This window comes from Argiope bruennichi, chromosome 9 (genome assembly GCF_947563725.1).
Source record: "Argiope bruennichi chromosome 9, qqArgBrue1.1, whole genome shotgun sequence".
NCBI lineage: Eukaryota > Metazoa > Arthropoda > Arachnida > Araneae > Araneidae > Argiope > Argiope bruennichi.
Genome location: NC_079159.1, coordinates 29,893,424 through 29,911,937, shown reverse-complemented (window position 1 = coordinate 29,911,937; position 18,514 = coordinate 29,893,424). Strand labels below are relative to the sequence as shown.

At 30.9% G+C, this 18,514-nt stretch overlaps 1 protein-coding gene across 1 annotated transcript; it reads right to left on the bottom strand.

Annotated features, from left to right (window-relative positions):
* Positions 1 to 247: 247 nt before the first annotated feature.
* On the bottom strand, positions 248 to 12,983 carry LOC129984698 (techylectin-like protein). The gene is made up of 6 exons (XM_056094637.1): positions 12,845 to 12,983; positions 9,487 to 9,641; positions 7,492 to 7,661; positions 5,061 to 5,166; positions 3,234 to 3,398; positions 248 to 624 (listed from the first exon to the last, which is right to left on the bottom strand). Coding segments are annotated over exons 1-6 (891 nt in total). The 5' UTR covers positions 12,847 to 12,983; the 3' UTR covers positions 248 to 331.
* Positions 12,984 to 18,514: the final 5,531 nt, after the last annotated feature.

Genomic DNA, 18,514 nt, shown 5'->3' with positions numbered 1-18,514 from the left:
AAAAAGTTTTAGTGGTTGCCTATAGTTAATATTAGCAAACACAGACATAAACATTGGATCTTGGTGGAAGAATAAGCAACGCCATCTATTATGAATTGTATACATTTATCATTGATGTAGAAGTAACTTTGATGTTAGATTTCGCATTCTCTTTGTCACAATTTTGATTATCTTTTCTTTCATTTGACTGACAGAAATACATTTCTTATTGATTAACATTAGTGATTAAAATAACTTCGAGCAAATATAGATGGGATATTATTTTTATTTCAAGTTTTCCAAAAGCATTTTAAAAACATTGTAACTAAGCAAGCAATTGAAACATCATCAATCACATTGGCGTTTCGTCATTACGGATGGCAGTTTTTCTAAAATTTTTGGGACGTATCTTCATTTCTGAGGTGTCCAAAGATTCATGGTAACCTTTCCAACTATGCCAGTTGACTCCATCGGCAAAGCTCTCATGACGTCCTCTCAGATAAAGGCCGTTCAGGTTAGCAAGATGGCACACGTTATACCACCAGCCACCTTTGTACAACAGCGCACAATTCTGTTCCTTTTGATTGTCGTTTTCTTGATCTTTTGTGGAGAACTTTTGGTTGTTGTGTGTGTTCATTGAATCACCTGGAAAATAATATATAGATAAATAAAACGACTAATCCAGAGAACAGAATTTAGTAGAAACCATTCACATGCTGTACAGTCATGTGGTGCATAGTACCTAACATGTAATTGCATACTGTCTATGATCTACGAGTAGAATGGCGTATGACACCTAACATGTAACTTCATGCTGTTTTCCTCTGTTCTATGCTACGCCCTTTTTATTTCTTCGTATACAAAGTAGTATTGTAACAGTCAAAAGGACCAATCCGAAAGTATTGATGTGCGAGGGTTATCCAGAAAGTAAGCCCCCCCCCCCATCCCCAAAGATGGTAGATTATGGGTATGGTTATCATATGCAGTGGTTGTAACTTCCCGGCCGCTTCTGACAGTGTCGAAGATGTCTGCTCTCATTTTTTCCTCCCGTTGACTGTGAGACTAGACACTGAATGCTAAAGGTTCATGACCTAGCTTAACTACAGAAGTTGCGACGATCCATTCAGAACGAAATGTATGGGATGTTCTATGCTGTCATTGTGTTGATATGTGACAAGGCCCTCCTGTACACGGCAAATTCCATAAAAACTTCAGCTATAGAAGATCCGTTGGAAGTTGCTTGACCATCCACTTTATAGCCTCGGTCTTGAGGTCTATATTGCTTCGTTTAGTGTTAGAATGTCGGCTGTACATAAGAAGTCTAGGTCTAGCTTCCAACGATTTCCACCTGTTATAATTATTGAAGAAATTCGTGTCTGGTCATCGCTTTAACACAGAGAAGATGCCCAGAGAACTGTGACACTTTGATTTCATTTTCAGGTGGCAGATTTTTATGCACTGACTACAAAAATTTATACCACGGTATCGAAATTGTTACAATTCCGGTGGTTATTATTCTAAGAAGTAGCTGAAATATTGCTGTATTTATTGCAATAAATTTGTCCAGAAAGTTACGTTTTCTTTTTATCCTCCGCGAAAAACTTACTTTCTGATGCCATTTTAATTTCTATGTTTCAGACTTTTTTGAGTGTTAAAAAGACATTTTTGGAATTGTATTTGTCTGTCTGTGGGCATGATAATCCAAAAGAACAAACCAGACAGTTGAAACTTGATATGCTATATTTACACTAAATTTATAAATGTCCATCAAATTTTGGACAAAGTAGCTCTATGGCGGGATGTCTTAATCTCTGATACATATACTACTAAAAGTTTTACATTATTTTAATGATAAATTTTTATACAAATTTTTTAATAAATACTGAAAAGGAATGCAAAATAAAAGTTTTTGGTACATATATTTGAATTTTGCATAAAATTTTAGTTCTTATTATGTAACACAGAATTTAAAAAACCGCTGCTATAAGAGTCTGTCTATTATTTATCTGTCCATGTGCTTGTGAACACAATAATTCAAAAATGCTAATTAGATGAAATTTGGCTTATGGCTTTAACTACTAAAACTCTAGATTTGCATTAAAGTTTAAATCAAATGCATTACAGAAACCTTACGTTCCGTTTTGGACTTCTTTCCTTGTATTTTCATTTTATTATTTATGCAGAATTTTATTCTTCAATACATTTTCTACTTGTTACGCTTAAAATTTTAATTTCTCTAAATCAAAACTCTTGACGATGTCCCTCAATTAACCAATTAAGTGCGTTCGACGTGTATGCATGTCAATACAAATCTTCATTTTTGATAAATCGATGTATAATTTTTTAATCAAATAAAAATAAATCTTATTTACTATGCAATTATTTGTATTGCGTATGATTTTTTATATACTTCATCGTTTGACTTTAAAAAGGGGGACTTGAGAGAATTTAAAAATAAATTTTGCAGTTAACTGGTTAAATGCTTCGATAATACAATTTGTCATACTATTTGTAAGGAAAAACTTCTTGCATAAAAATTAATTAAAACTTGCTGCCTTCGGCGACTAGTTGTTCGCCATATTAATAAATTTAATCATATCAATTAATTTTGCTGAACTACATCTTATTGCAGCAAAAGAAAGAACTATTTTAAAATTGACTTGCACGGTAATCATAGAAAGTTTTAATTGGTTAGCAACTCTTGCATGGGTGAAGTTGTTGGGACTAGAGGCTCTGTCAAGAAAACATTTTGTGATATTTTTAGAAATTATAGAGAATTGTGGAAGTACAGACTACCAATAATGAGGCATCCAGAATAATACTTTCGTATGAAATAAAAATTGGCGATATAGGTGAAATGATTGGGGATGGGGAAATGTCTGTTTTGTTTTGTTTTTTTCACTAAGAAAAAATATATAAAGAGATTTTTCTAGAAAATGAAGACTGATAAAAATGAGGACAGGGGTGGGTGGTGAAAGGTGACTATTAGTAACGCATCTAAAGGTCACCAGCTTTCACATAAAGTAAAAATTGACAAAATTGGACAAATGATTGGGGTTGGGGTATTAGTTTTTTTAGTATTATTATTTCAAATATGTTGATGGAAAAAAAAAGGTTTGGCTCTGGAGATTAAAGAGAGAGAAGATAGTTTTGAGACTTGCATTTTTTATAATTACATTGCATTAGCTAATCCGGTGTTGCTAATTGGAAGTTTTTCAGCAACTCTTTGACTTATCCATGAATAGTTACTGTACCTGCGTCGCCACTGTAGTCTGTGATGTGCAAAATGTATTTATGCTCTTCATCATCAATCCAAAATGAATCGTACAGAGCGTATCTTTTTTCCCCATCAACAGCTTTCAGGTCAAATCGGATGGAGTAAGGTCTTTGATTGCTCAAGGCAAATATAAAGTCATTTCCTGAAAAGAAAAAAAATCTTTTTTCAACAAAACACTTAGTCATTATTTTTATTTATTGAATGTTACAACTGAAAGATTTGCAACAAAAAGGAGACAGTTCGAATTCTTTCAAATTTTTGGAAAACTTTTGTAAAGTATTTGGAAGATGCACGTACGAGCATACACACACACACACACACACACACACACACACACACACACACACACACACACACACACACACACACACACATTTTTATTACAAGTAAACATTATGAAATCTTATTTATGTATTTTCAGTACACATTTAAGGCAAAAATAAATAATTTTAGTGGTTACCTATAGTAAAACTAACAAATACAGGCATAAACATTGGACCAGTAGACGACGAGTTATAGAGATATAATTCAATGCTCTGCTTTCGTACAAAAAATGTAAATATTGTAGGTATGTATCAACGTTTGAACTAATCAGTTAGAAGTGAATTTTCGATTGTCACGACGAAGTCATGATGTCTACTTTATAATGGCGTGTTGTGTAAATATACGAGAGAGTCAAAGAAAGATTATTCAATTATTTCTTACCATAATTTAATTTAAAATTTCTACTTTATTTTTTTGCTGTATATAAAATAAATTCATACTCAGAAGAAATGATGATGAAAATAACAAAATTTCTTATAATAATGTATGTTATAGTATATAGACTGTTCATCAAATCTTGGTTCACTACTTATTTTCAAAACAATTAGAGCTAGGCATATACTTCCAATAAGAAAGCGCTCTAAACAATGTGATAAATAAGATTTTAAGTGATTTGAGTCAGTAAAAGTCATATATTAGTCATAAAATATTTTTTACATATTAATTATTTAAACAGAAAAGTTTCGCTTTTCTGCGACTAAAATTGAGAGAATTCCATAGCTTTAGATTTCATTATTTACTTTAATTAATAGGTGTCTTAGCTACAGGGTCTCGAGAAAATGTTGTAGTTGGAAATTTGTGATTATATTCCTCATTTGTAAATTTCTTGTATATTTTTGTTTGGCAACATTTAATTTTCTTTTTGCTGTTGGCATATATTCATTTTTTTTTTTAAATTGTGGTTCTTAGTTTTTATTCTTCCTTCGGTTTTTATTTTTTTCCTTTCCAAGCGATGTACAGTATAATAGTTATCATTTTTTTATTTATTAAATACTATATTATTTATATTTTTTAATTCAAATTGATTCTCCTTAATAAATGCCATCAAGCGACATCCATGCGTTGATATATAGATGTTTCTTGAAGTGGTTCATTGAGTGGTAAAAAATAATTTAAAATAATGATATTCAGTGTTTTGTAACTTAGTTTTAGTCGCAGAACTGTGAATTTTTTTTTGCATAAAATAGATTATGTGTCAGTAATATTTTACTAAATATGACTAATAAGATCAATGGATTGCATAAAAATTTAGAATTTTTATTTCAAATTTTACAGCAATTCATTTTTTGACTCAATGAACATAAATCATTATTCTTAAGCCATTTTAAGCTTTTTTCTAATCTCGAATGGTCTTAGTACAGGGTCACGATTAGAATGGCCACTCTAAATAATTCTTTCAGAATTACGGGCCAACCCTCATGACGAATTTCTTAATTTGGATGCTTCTTTGCGAAACAAATTCATACTCTCTAAATTTTACCTAACCAAAAGTCCTTTTCTATGTCGCCAAAGCCTTTCTTGTAATTTGCCCAATCCTTGAAGAAGTAATCATTTGGTCTGCTGAAATTTCCTCTGCGCTGTATAACCTGTAAGAGAGGTTAAAGAAATAAATATGTTACATTTTCTGAATAAAGCCAAAGATGTAAATTAAATCAGCGGGAGTAGTCCCCCCCCCCCAAAAAAAAAACTTCTCAGCCTACTCTGTGATAAATTTGCTATGCCAGAGAACGCCTTGAATGGCAATGGCGTATAATAGTTACGAAATGTTATTTTGGTGCGAATTTAGTATTTTTACTGAATCTATGGTATCACCCTTGACGAATTTTTTAGCGATTAATCCCAGGCGTGTCTTTAATGGTATCTAGAAATCGAATTTGTGTTTTAGATACGTTTTTCCCAACCGATTGAAACAAAAAGTTGACACAAAACTGCACTTGTAGTAACAGTCCATATGGAATTTCATATATTTAAGGTAACCGACTACGTTCGAAGCAATATTTTTGAAAAATTGGATTTTTTAAAAACTATTTATGGATTTTAGATGTATTGTCAATTATAAACACTATATATACAAAAAAATTATTTGGAAATATAATATATTTTGAGAAATAGGAAAATGTGTAGTAAATTTTAATGAAATTTAACCTAAATGGTTAACACTCTACACAAAATTGTAAAGAAGCAATCCTATTTTTCTTTGTACACAAGTTATAGAATATAAAGATGAATGAAATGAACAAAATCTAAGAAACATTTTGAAATGCAAAGAAATTATGGGTAAAAATATGCGTATATATATACATTTTTTCCGTAAATTTACAACTTAATTTTTCTAAAAACACCTATAAATGAAAAACTATTTCACCAACAATAAAACTTTTGGTTCATTTCATTGCCCACAGTATTTAAAACAAATACTGAAATTTTTATGTAAATACCTCTATTAGTTTTTGAGATATCATGTTAACGTTGGATAATTTTTATGAAAATTAAAGTTTGAGAAAATTGAAGTAAAAAAAAAAAATTTAGCTAAAAAATTGTTTAAAATTCTCCTGGATGATAGATCAGACCTTCCTCTTCCTGGAAAATACTATTTTGGAAAGAGGAAAGCCTGAACTACAAGAAATAATAATAAAAAAAGAATTGGCCAATGTGGTCGATAACCAGTGTTTTCAACGTAGTCGGATACCTTAAGTTATTAGGTTCTTGAATTATCATGTTCACGTGTTTATGAAAGTACAAACAGACAGACATTCAACCTGTTGTTGGATTTGGATCAAATTCATTCTGTGCGTAACGGTTTTTTTACATAATGGTCGCTGCGGAACACATTACGCCTTTTTGCACGAAATGAATGCCAACCTTAATACAATTATCATGTAATAAAATCTTTTCTTTATTGTTTAAATATTATAAATTTATATACTGTGATGTTTTCTTAATTTTTCAAGCTATTGGTCTTTTTTGAGCTTTGTATTATTTTTGAAAATTTACTCTAAATTATAACAATAACAATTGTCGTAGAACGTATGTGTGTGTTTAAACACAGTAGTTAAAACAATGAAAAATAATATTGCAAAATATACATAAGAATATTACATTTTTTAATTAAAGGAAAAATTTGTAATAGAAATAAAATTAATATTGAAAATTATTAATATTTTCGGTTTTTAAAACTGGGTGAAAATGAATTTTAACCATTTAAAACATTAAAATTGTGATTAATTAAAAAAAATTACAAAAAATCTTATTAAAGCTTCGAAAAACATTTCGTAGTGATCACCTAGTATCCTGAAAAATTTACTTGCCAAATATGGTAGATCAAGGTTCAATGGTCTGAACTTGTAGACCATCTTTTATCATCATTGCATCATGTATGGTACAATGTAAATTTGGAAGATCTAGGTTCAACGATTTTACCGGTTGAGATTTTCTATGACTTTTGCATCATGCATGACGCAGTGTAAATTGGGTACGTCTAGGTATAACGCTCTGACTTGTAGCGTATTTTGTATGACTTTTGCATTATGCATGGCACAATGTAAATTTGGTAAATCTAGGTTCAACGGTTTGAACTGCAGAGACTTTTTATGACTTTTACATCATGCATGAAGTAGTAAATTTGGTAATCTAGGTTCAACGGTTTGAACTGCAGAGACTTTTTATGACTTTTCCATCATGCATGAAGTAGTAAATTTGGTAATCTAGGTCCAATGCTTTGACTTCTAGAGTATTTTGTTTGACTTTTGCATCATGCATGACACAATGTAAATTTGGTAGATCTAGGCTTAACAGTTTGACTTGTAGAGTATTTTGAACGACTTTTGCATCATACATGACATAATTTACAGGTAGTATGCTAGCCTATAAACATTATCATGCTAAATAAAGAAAAAACATTTGCAACTGACCGTCCATCCTCCTCCATCCGTGTCCATATCGCAATACACCTCCAATGATTTATCTTCTGTCACCCTGTTTCTCGGCCATATGGTGTAGACGCCACTTTTCCTAGGTCCGTTGCGTAATACTTCTTCACAGTCCACTGGTTTGAACGTTGAATTCTGAGCCATTGATGGACCTTCAAGAATTAAATCATTTTAGTTAGCTAACTGTTATTTGTGTCAAATTTGTAAATTTAATATTGACAATCATATAATTACAGCTGATATAACATTAACATTAGCTTGAATTCTTCGCAGTCTTTCTATATAATCACCAGCATTATATGCTTTAAATCGACACGAAAACTGTAGAATATATGATGTAGTACCATTTCTTTTGATGATTCATTTTAAACGGAATACTGCTTGAAGAGTTTCTGGAACAATTCGAACGAATTATATTTGAAATTTGGCTTTAACTCGCTTGGACTGGTAGTTGCTCTACTATCCTCTGAACACCGGATTTAGTTCCTATGATTCTGATTGTATTTCAAAGATGAAACTCAAGGAGCCCTGAAGGAATACAAGTCATAGTATTTGATACCCTATTGAAGAACTTTTCCGAATCATCATAGACAAAAGTATTGCATCAAGTGATTTATAACAGCTATAGAAATAATTTGTACACAATGTATTTGCTACTTTACTGTTCTAGAGATTCTTAAAGAGATAAACTACTTCACCCGAATCATCAATGGAGCTGGTATTACCTGAAGCGATCTAAACCTTCCACATCCATGTGAATTATTTGTACACAACGTCTTTGCTACCATATTTAAAAAAATTTCTTAAAGCGGAAGATCGCTGCATTCGAATCACCAAGAAAGCTGATACTGTTTTATCTATATCTTCCATATCCATGGAAATTATCTGTATATAACGTATGCATTTATTACCATATTTTTGAAGAAATTCTTAACGCAATAAATTGTTTCATTCGAATCTTCAAAGGAGCTGTATTACTTTATATGATCTATTCTTCCCATATGTACACAATACGTACATAACTCTTTGATATCACATTGTTCTAAAGATTTTTAAAGCGATAGGAACTGATACTGTTTCAAGTGATCTATGCCTTCCATACCGAAAAATAAAGAATTGATACACAATCCATTTGTTACTTTACTGTTCTAGAGATTTCAAAGCATTAAATTACCTTCATCCGAATCATAAAAGGATCTGATTTTATTTGAAGCGATCTATACTTTTCCCCTTCGACCCATACCGCCTTTATCGTATTGCTCCAGAAATTCTTAACGCGATTAACTGCTCCTCCGAATTATCAACGATGAAGGCTTTAGGTGATCTATGATTTCCATACTTATGAAAATAATGTGCATAGAACGTCTTTGCTATCTTATTGTTTCGAAGATTTAGAAAACGACAATCTATTTCATTCGAATCCTCAAAGGAATTGGTACTGGCCGTTTGCCTCTTTCACATCCGTGGAAGTTTATACATAACGCTTGTGACAATAACGATGGGTTATAAAGGTTTCAAACTTTTTGAAAAAGTGTGAAAGGAGGAACTGTTGTGGAAGGTAAGGAAAAATAATTGTTACTATTATTGGATAGTGAGAAACTGTGCATAGTGAATAGTGAAAACATAACAGTGATGACTGTTATGTGTCACATGAGGCATATACCAAACTTGAGAAGTCAGAAATATTATGAGATTTACCACGACTATTCTTTGAGCTTTGTATGCAAGGGAATCACCAATTTTAATAAAACTAGCAAGAACTGAGATTTTACTTCGGTTAAAAGATTGCTAAAAATTATTATTGTTATTAAAATTTCCTTGAAAATTGAAAATGAAACACTAAACCACCAATGAACATTTTACAAAGCTAATACCCATATTGCATCGTCTGTAACTCTGTAGTTGCGGACATTAAATTTTCAATTCTTGTAAATCTTATTTATAATTACTGTATCTAGGAGAAACATTTATACTCACATATTGGGTAGTTGGCCTTTGCTTTTGCTATCATATCTCCGGCCACATCTAAATATGACATGGACCTTTCCTTTTGCTCACAGCTGGCAGTTGCATTTCCAGGGTTTTGTGTATTTGCAACATTCAGGATCAATAACAAAATTAGAAAGTAGAACCTGAAATTTTGATCATCAGATTAGATTCATACAATGATTGACTGTCTATCTGTCTGTGTAATTGCACTCATATATGAACATTATTACTAAAAAATTCAGTAAGATACAGGAGACTACTATGCGATCTGGTTACTAAAATTCTAGATAGATGTCAAGTTTTGATTTCAAACATAAAAAAAAGAAACGTTTTTTTTTTTAATTATATTACAACAAACAAGGACGAGCTATAAAACTTTAGGCTCTGAATTAATTCTGGTTATGAAATAAAATTCATTTCTGATTGATGTTCTGAGGTCCATTTTTAAAGACGGCCTTGGCGGGAGTTATGACCTTCAACTTTCAACGCATGCATGTAATGGATCAAGATCATTATCTGCTGAGCATCTTCTCTCTAAATGATTTAGCTTTGAGGATAGAGCACGTTTCGATATTTTTAAAACACAATTTGGAGTAGGATAAAATTAGGCTAAGTGTTATTTAGGTAAAAGAAGTTTCGGGGGAACTGCAACTTTCTTTAATAGACATCTTTTATTGATTTTAATTCTCCATAAAGTAGTTTCAAGTAACACATTTTGATAAAATGACAAAACAATCAATTACAGCTTTTTTTTCAGAGAATTACTTTCAATCTTTCATGCATAACAAAAGTAAAATTTACATTTAAAAACAATTTGGACATAATAATAATAATTAATAATAAACTTTTGAACACAATCTGAATTCTATTTAATTACTGAATCAGACAATTAAAAATCAATATGTTATTTAGTTTTTAAACAGAATAATATAAAACTCGTAAAATAATTAACTAAGAATTTTAGAATGAATTATACTTTCAAACGATGCTTTATTTTAATTTGAATCTGTTTGAGTGCAGAGTAATTATAAATTAACTGAAATCATAAGATTAATATATTCTGGAAATATCGCAAAAGAAATTTATTGATATTTAAGGTATCTAATGTTGTGGGTCCACAGGCAGTTACTTCTTTGGCCGAATTCGGCCCTGACTCGGCTATTTAAATATGCACAATTGAAGATTGTATTGAGGATACCTTGCTAGCCGAAAATAAAGGAAAGCTATGGGAATGTAAAAGAAAGCGAGGAAAGCATTCGATCATCTTTTCAAGGTGCGATAAAAAACATAGAAACGTTGATGAACTTAACATGACACAAGAAAAAAAAATATCTACTGAAATTGATTTAAAACAGATAAATCAGACATATAGCGATTTAAATAGGAAGAATAAAAATATCGAAATAAAATAATTTTAGTGTTTAATTGTGGACTTGTTCCTTTTCCCCATAAAAGAGACCATAAGAAAAATTGTAATTATGGAAGCGATTTAATGTCCATACTATAATTAATTTACGATGTTAAATATCACAAAATATCCAAACATGTTAAATGCATTTTTTTTGCATGCACTTTTATTTATCTTGTTTTATGCTTATTGTTTTATGCTTTTAGAGATTATATTTCGTAATCAATTCTACATTCACTTTTTTATGTGATATATTTTTGAATTTTTTTGTATTCTTAAGATTTTTCAGTGGCTGCATAAAATTTTACAAGTAACAGATCTAAACTATCAGTTGATCAAGAATTTAATAAAACTTGAATTTGAATAATGGCAACAGCTGGTAAAGAACATATAAAGTATTGAATCTATCATCATTATAATTAACTATAATTATAATGATAAATAAATAAATAAAATTACTATTAATAATAAAAGTTATAAATTAAAAATTTAACAGTAAAAATAATTAAACTATAGTTCTACTTTTGAATATACTAATAAACGTTCATTTCTAATTTTTTTTGTGTGTGTTTCAATTTATTTCCGACTCAGCGCCTTTGGCGATCATTTAGTTCACCGGAATGAATAGCTATTGAAAATTTCAATTAAATAATGGTTGTCTTAGCAAAATATTTTTAAATTTTAAATTTTGTATATATATATAGTCTTACACCATTTTGTTCATTCTGCTATGCAATTTTCCGATTTTTACCCATATCTTTATGCATCCAGTTATGCGATAGAAAAGAACAGCAGCATTAAAGCTTACAGAAACATGCTTAAAAGTTTTTTTTAAAATTATTGTTTGTTTCTGAAATCAAACCTTAATAGTAATAACAAAATTTCAAATTTTTATTAAAATTACACCTTATACACTCAATATGGAAAATTAAACCGAATTTTGAAATCTTGATCATCAATAACAGAAAAAAAAATCAGAATGATACATCAGTAGCAACAACTAAAATGATTTGAATTTCACTGCAATAATAAAATATATTTCAGTAAAAAGTAAATACTTAAAATATTTTTTTAAAAATTGATTGAAATTTTTTTTGCATAATTGAAAATATAATTTTTAAAATTTAAGATAATGTCAAAATTATTTTTTTGCTATAATAGTTTCGGAAATAATTGTGGGAAAATGCCAGAATTTTATTTAATTTTTAATTACTTAAAGCTTGCTCCGAGGGACATATTCTCTCTCTTTCTTTCTCTCTCACACACAGACACAGACATACACACAAACACATACACAGGCACACAGATACAGAGAGAAAAAGACACATACACACGGAGAGAGACATATACACACAAGACAGACAAGACACACACACTTCTTCCATGTAATAAACATTACTCTGAGGAGCGCCTTCTCTCTCTCTCTCTCTCACTCACTCACTCACACACACACACAGAGAGAGAGAGAGAGAGAGGGAGAGAGAGACATACACACATGCACACACACAGAGAGAGAGAGAGAGAGAGAGAGGGAGAGAGAGACATACACACATGCACACACAGAGAGAGAGAGAGAGAGAGAGAGACATACACACAGGCACACAGAGAGAGATAGAAAGATACACACACACACAGAGAGAGAGAGAAAGAGAGAGAGAGGGAGAGAAAAAGAGAGATAGACATACACACGGACTCAGAGAGAGAGACAGACACACACACACACAGAGTGAGAGAGGGAGACATACACACAGGCACACAGAGATAGACAGACAGACAGACACACACACACAGAGAGAGAGAGAGAGAGAGAGACATACACACAGGCACACAGAGATAGACAGACACACACACACACACACAGAGAGAGAGAAGCACGCAAGACACATACACATTCAGACTTCCTCCATGTAATAAATAAATGTAATAAAATAAACTTACATGTTTAAGTAAAGACAGATCTTCTTCTCTGCAGCATGCAAAACTGTTTGATTGAAGAAATCACTTCAACAACGTTTTTAAAGTTAAAAATCCGTACTTCCCAAAGAGATAACATCCAATCTACGAAGAAGAAAAAATATGGAAAAACCATCTCTATAGCACCTGTAAGCAAACAGGAACAAAGCCATTCCGGATAGGAAACAATGTCTGCCTGCTTGACTTTTTCACCTTTTTGATAAGGCTAATCGACAAGGAAGTATTGCATTCCTTTTCGTGGAATGAACCCGCAGACATTCAGAGCAAAGATTTTACTTTTTTTAAATCATAAATTTAAAGAATCTTGTAATCTAATCAAATATCATAAAATTGTGAAAGTTATCCAGTGAATTTTCTATCATTTTTTGCTCGTTTTTATAAAAGAGTGGAACGCTACTTATCGTGTCAGTGGCATAGCAACGAGAAGGTTGGTGCAATGAGAGAACAGACATCCCCACTATTAGACTTAGGGGCACCGTAGGGACAAAATAAGAGTGATTTTAAGCCGATTTTTATAACCAGTTCTGCTAAAGGATTGAGAGTTATTGCATTCCTTGGACAAGTTTACAATTATTCAGTTGTTGACGGGTGGAAGTGAAAAAAAAATATATATGTTCTGGGAGTCATTTATTCTCGTTATGTCATACATCATGAAATAGATTAACCAAAATTCATTTTTATTTTATCGTATACAAAATATACAAATAGAAAAATACTGTAATCGTTGAAAAATTCGAATTCGAGCTTTTTGACGAATCTCTATATTTCAAATGTCCATTGAATCCGAAAAGCACATTTTTGGAATAATTGCTGTCTGTTTGTGAATATGATAAGTTAATTACATATTGAACTAGATGGATGAGATTTTATATATCGTATCTACTCTAAATTTCAAAACTGCTATCAAATTTTGTATGATGTCGATTCACCAAAATTTTGTCTGTTCAACTGTGCAATTTTAAATGAACATGATGATTACAGAACGAAGGCTAAATGAATAAAATTCAGTACACCCATTTAACATCTAAGATGTAGATACGAATCAAATTTGAAATCAAATCCATCAAGGTGGGAATCATCTGACGGTCTATATTTTCACAAGCATGTAATGTAATGATTTAAAGGAATAAAATTTTCTACGTATTTTGGGACTATAATTATAGTTTTGTGTCAAATTTTAGTTTTAATTGGTCAGAAAAGATGTTCAAAATATACTTTCGGTTTTCTGGTGCTTATATAGTAAAAACGTCCCTGCGATTAATCACCCTCCCCCCTCAAAAAATCGCCAAACTTCACAATCTAATAGGTTCTTTCGTAACTGTTACTCGCCAGTGACATGTGGTTAGTAATCCACACAATCATTTATTTGCGTGTATGCAAGACAGTTTCTGGGAGACCCGCTGCTTTTTCTTTCTGCTGTCGACACTTTTCTGGTTCTAATCTTCAGAATTTATGACATTCGAATTAGAGTTATTCACTTCTCAAATTTTCTTATAATTGTTTTTGAATACGCATTCCGGTGGGAAAAAGAACGTGCTGCTGCCTTGTGAGTAGCAAGATTCTCGGTGATTAAGAGGCAGTCCCCAAAAAACATTGCAGTTCAATGTGTTTAAAAGTTTTGCCTTATTGGCATTCATCTATTGAGATCTAGATGTGATGGGATTTTTGAAATGCATTGTAGATTTCGTTATTATTCTCATTTTTAAAACATTGATTAAAATTATGAGGTCCTCAATACAATGAAATTTTCTTGTCTTTCCTTTAATTGATGGAGAGGATTAAGGCACTGAATACCAAAGGTATTTCATTTTGAAAATTGAGAATTATAGCCTCATTCTGTCTTAAACAGAATTATTCATATATGGTAGACCTCGAGACCTCCTACTAAGTAGGTAGACCAAACTCCTACTTTTGGGGTGCTTGCAGTCCCCAATGAATGTCTTTACAGCTCAGAAATCACAATTGCTTATAAAGAAATATTGTGAGTAAAATTTGAGCAGATAAATTTATTAAATTCCTAATTATACGTAATTATTAATAACAAATCAAACAGCCACTAGTTATTGATTACTAGTCTTGTTACTTTGACGCAACATTTCTTCTTTCAATAACTCTTAATATCTTTAAAATCTTTAATAAAATAATATTCAAACATGCAATGGATTAATTGAGATTCCATTGCCATACAGATTTGAAGAAAAATTCAGTGAAGATGGCGTGCATGAATTTTAGAAATATTTTCTAGCTAGTTTTGGAAACATTTGAAAATAGTAATTCGAAATTTTACATATCTAGAAATTCTTAACGGTGCGAGCATTTATTTAATCTCATGTCAGATCCTGACATCCATTTTGGGTCAGTTTTGAAAAAAGCTGTAGCGAATAAGAGTATTAACCTCATAGTCGGAACATGGCAGCAGAAAAGTGATGCCATTTGTCCGGCAAAAACTTTATCGTTCTTCCTTCTTCTTCTTTTATGTTGTGTTTGGAAATAAATCAAAATTTTAAAAGTAAACAAAATAAATATTTGCAGTCAGGTAGACCTTGTTTATTTGACTCATGCTAACATTGACATTCTTATGGTAGTCAAATAACTCATCAGCAAAATTATTCTTGATGTCAACAGCGAGACAAAAGTTTTTTTTCTTCCCAACGAAGCAAAGAATATAGACCAGGCCACTTTGACCAATAAAAAAATGAATAAAAGAAAAACACTTTTCTTTATCATGGAACTTTTGTAGTTAGGGCAGACCAGGTGAAACCATTTAAAAAATGCGTTATTAAAGTGTCAGTGGAAAATACAATGCAATTTTATTTTCATTTTGTCAAAGGAACGGTGGAAAGATATTATAATATGAGCATTTGTTCGGTTTATACGCCGATTTGTTTAAGAGTTTCATGTTTTAAAAACATTTTCTAAAATTCTGGTTTATTTTTTTTCCCTATTTACCAGAACAAAAATGCTTTGTAGGAAACGACAAACAGTGAGAATGTTTTTTTTTTGTTTGTTTCGTTATTTTTTCTTTTTTTGTTGAAAGTTTTTCTTGATAAGATTTGTGGCTATTAGTATAAGAGATCGTACTGTTTAAAATTTATATTAGCAGGTGATACACCGAAATTATATATAAATACATTCAATGCAATTTTCTAAGAGCATAAATTTGTGCCAAAAATATTTCGCATCTCATAATATATAAATAAGATAAATTTGGTAGATGTAAGCATTAAAAATTCTTATTGAAAGATTTTTGGGTTTATATCAAGTTTTAATCAATCAATTAAAAAAAAAACTACAGCTTTATCACATTTAATTTTCTTCCAAACGTTTTTGAAGGAAGTGTGAAGAAGTAATTTCAAATCGGTGACTACTCTATTTTAATATTTATAACAAGCAATCCATATGTAAGTAAATTTCCAAAAACAGAAAATATAAGCCCACATTTTATTTCCTGTACACCACCAGCAGTCAAAGGAGGAAAAGTTGTTTCTTCCATAGCTTTCAGCAGGAGCACGGATTTCCAATTCTTTTCTACGTCCCTGATTAAGATATTATGCATCTTTTGCAAGCTTGTTCTGATGTATTGTGTTTGTGATAATACTGCCGATGCACATAAGTTGACGCCTATCAAAGTTGCTGGAATTATTGTTATTCCCGGAATGGATTGCCATTTGATGCTGTCCGGAGCATGTATGGAGTTAAATAGAACAAAACTAGCTAGAGATATGTACATACATAAAATCTGCGAGCAAAGAAGCAAGAAAGCAACTGGAGAAAAGACGTCTTCGATTGTGAGCAATAAGTCATAAAGCAGATCGTAGTTTTCCGCTAGTTTTGATAACATTCCATAAGAAGAAAATCTCACATCGTAATTTTTGATGTTGTCATTGAAACTTGAGAGCAGTCCACTAAAACGATAATAGATAGTACCACATAAGACTGCAATTACTGACGGAAACGCGAACAAGCAGGTAAATATTAAAGAAGTTACGATAATATTGAGAAAAATGGCTATTTTACTGTCGATTTCGAATTCAATATAAAGAGTATACGAGACGGTATGTTCGTAGACAGAGTTCGGTAAATTCATTGCACAAAGTATTGCTGATAAAAGTGTAATCAAGATGATTAAACCCAAATATATATTTATTGCTGCATTGAGATTTTTTCGATTTCTTTGGAGCCTAAAGTTTATTTTTTGACATTTGATAAGTAACTCTACTAATTTTCGCTTCTTCTTGTTCATTAAGTGACAAATAATTATGGAAAGCAGATTTGCTACCATAAAAGACGCAACGATGGCAGTATAAACATGAAACCTTCTAATCGTTATAATAGCTGATGTTGTAATGAACACTTGAACCAAATACATAAGAATAACAGGAAATTTTAGAACTGAATTCATTAAGGACCATTTTCCAATTAGTTTTGTTTTATATTCTAAAACATTTATACCGCAAAATTGTAGGAAATTGAAGAGTAATCCGTAGCCATTGAAGTATGAAGCATTTTGTTGCGACTCATTTTCTACCAGAACCATCTTGCTTTGCCTTCACTTGTGTATTCATAAGAGAAACAAATCTGCCGATGTACTAGAAAAGTTGAAATTTTGTCAGAATCTTGCATGTTTTGTTATTACTCTCGAAATTGTATTGATCAATGCCAGAAAATGAGTGAAAGCTTTCTTGTTCAATTGAATAATTTATGCTCATTCGCATAACAAGCGTTTTCTGCTTATCAGGGATCTATTTATCTTTATTAGATATTTGGTTGTGTAGATAAATTATGATTTTATAAGCAATCCTTGCAAAAGATCATTATCTAATTAAATAAAAAAAATACACAATTTTCTTTGATACAGATAAAAATTATATGAAGGCTAGGAATAGAAAAACGAGTAACAACGTTTTCGTAATGAATTGGCAGTTGTAGAAACTGAAAAGTTTGTGTTCATTTTCATTTCTAAAGATTTTTCTATACGACAATCATAAATATGCTCAATGAAAAGAGTTTAATGAAGAATAGAATTTTGTTTTGCTTCGATATTAAAATGTCAAAGAGAGGAAAAAGTAATTTTATTTTCTAAAATTTATAAGAATAATGTACTAAATCTGAAATTTATAGAATAAATTTCTGTATAATCTCTATTTTTTCTTTTATGAATAATGATAGTTCTTGATATAGATATGATATGATAATTCTTTTCCTGGAAATATATAAAGACGAAATTGAAAATTTTATTCTTTCAGACATTTGCTTTTTTATTTGAAATACTGGATAGTGCCTCATTATCAATAAAGAGAAATTTTTTAAAAATAACTTTTACGAAATGACGTTAATCTATATGGTGCCATAAGTATCAGAGAAACACAACTGCATATATGATCTAGCATCTAAGTAAAATTTATTATTCAATAATTCATATCATACATTCCTTTTGTAGGAGGCATCACAGATTCAAAAGTAAACCTCATTATATCAGTGTTTGGGTTGAAAACGAATTTTTTAATGAGATTATAATTTTTTTAAAGATAGTTCAGTTTGAATTCTTAAAGAAATAATCATTTAATAGCTGCACTGTGTTTGACACTGATGGATTAATAAAACAATTTCCTTACAGATATTTAATCTAATAGA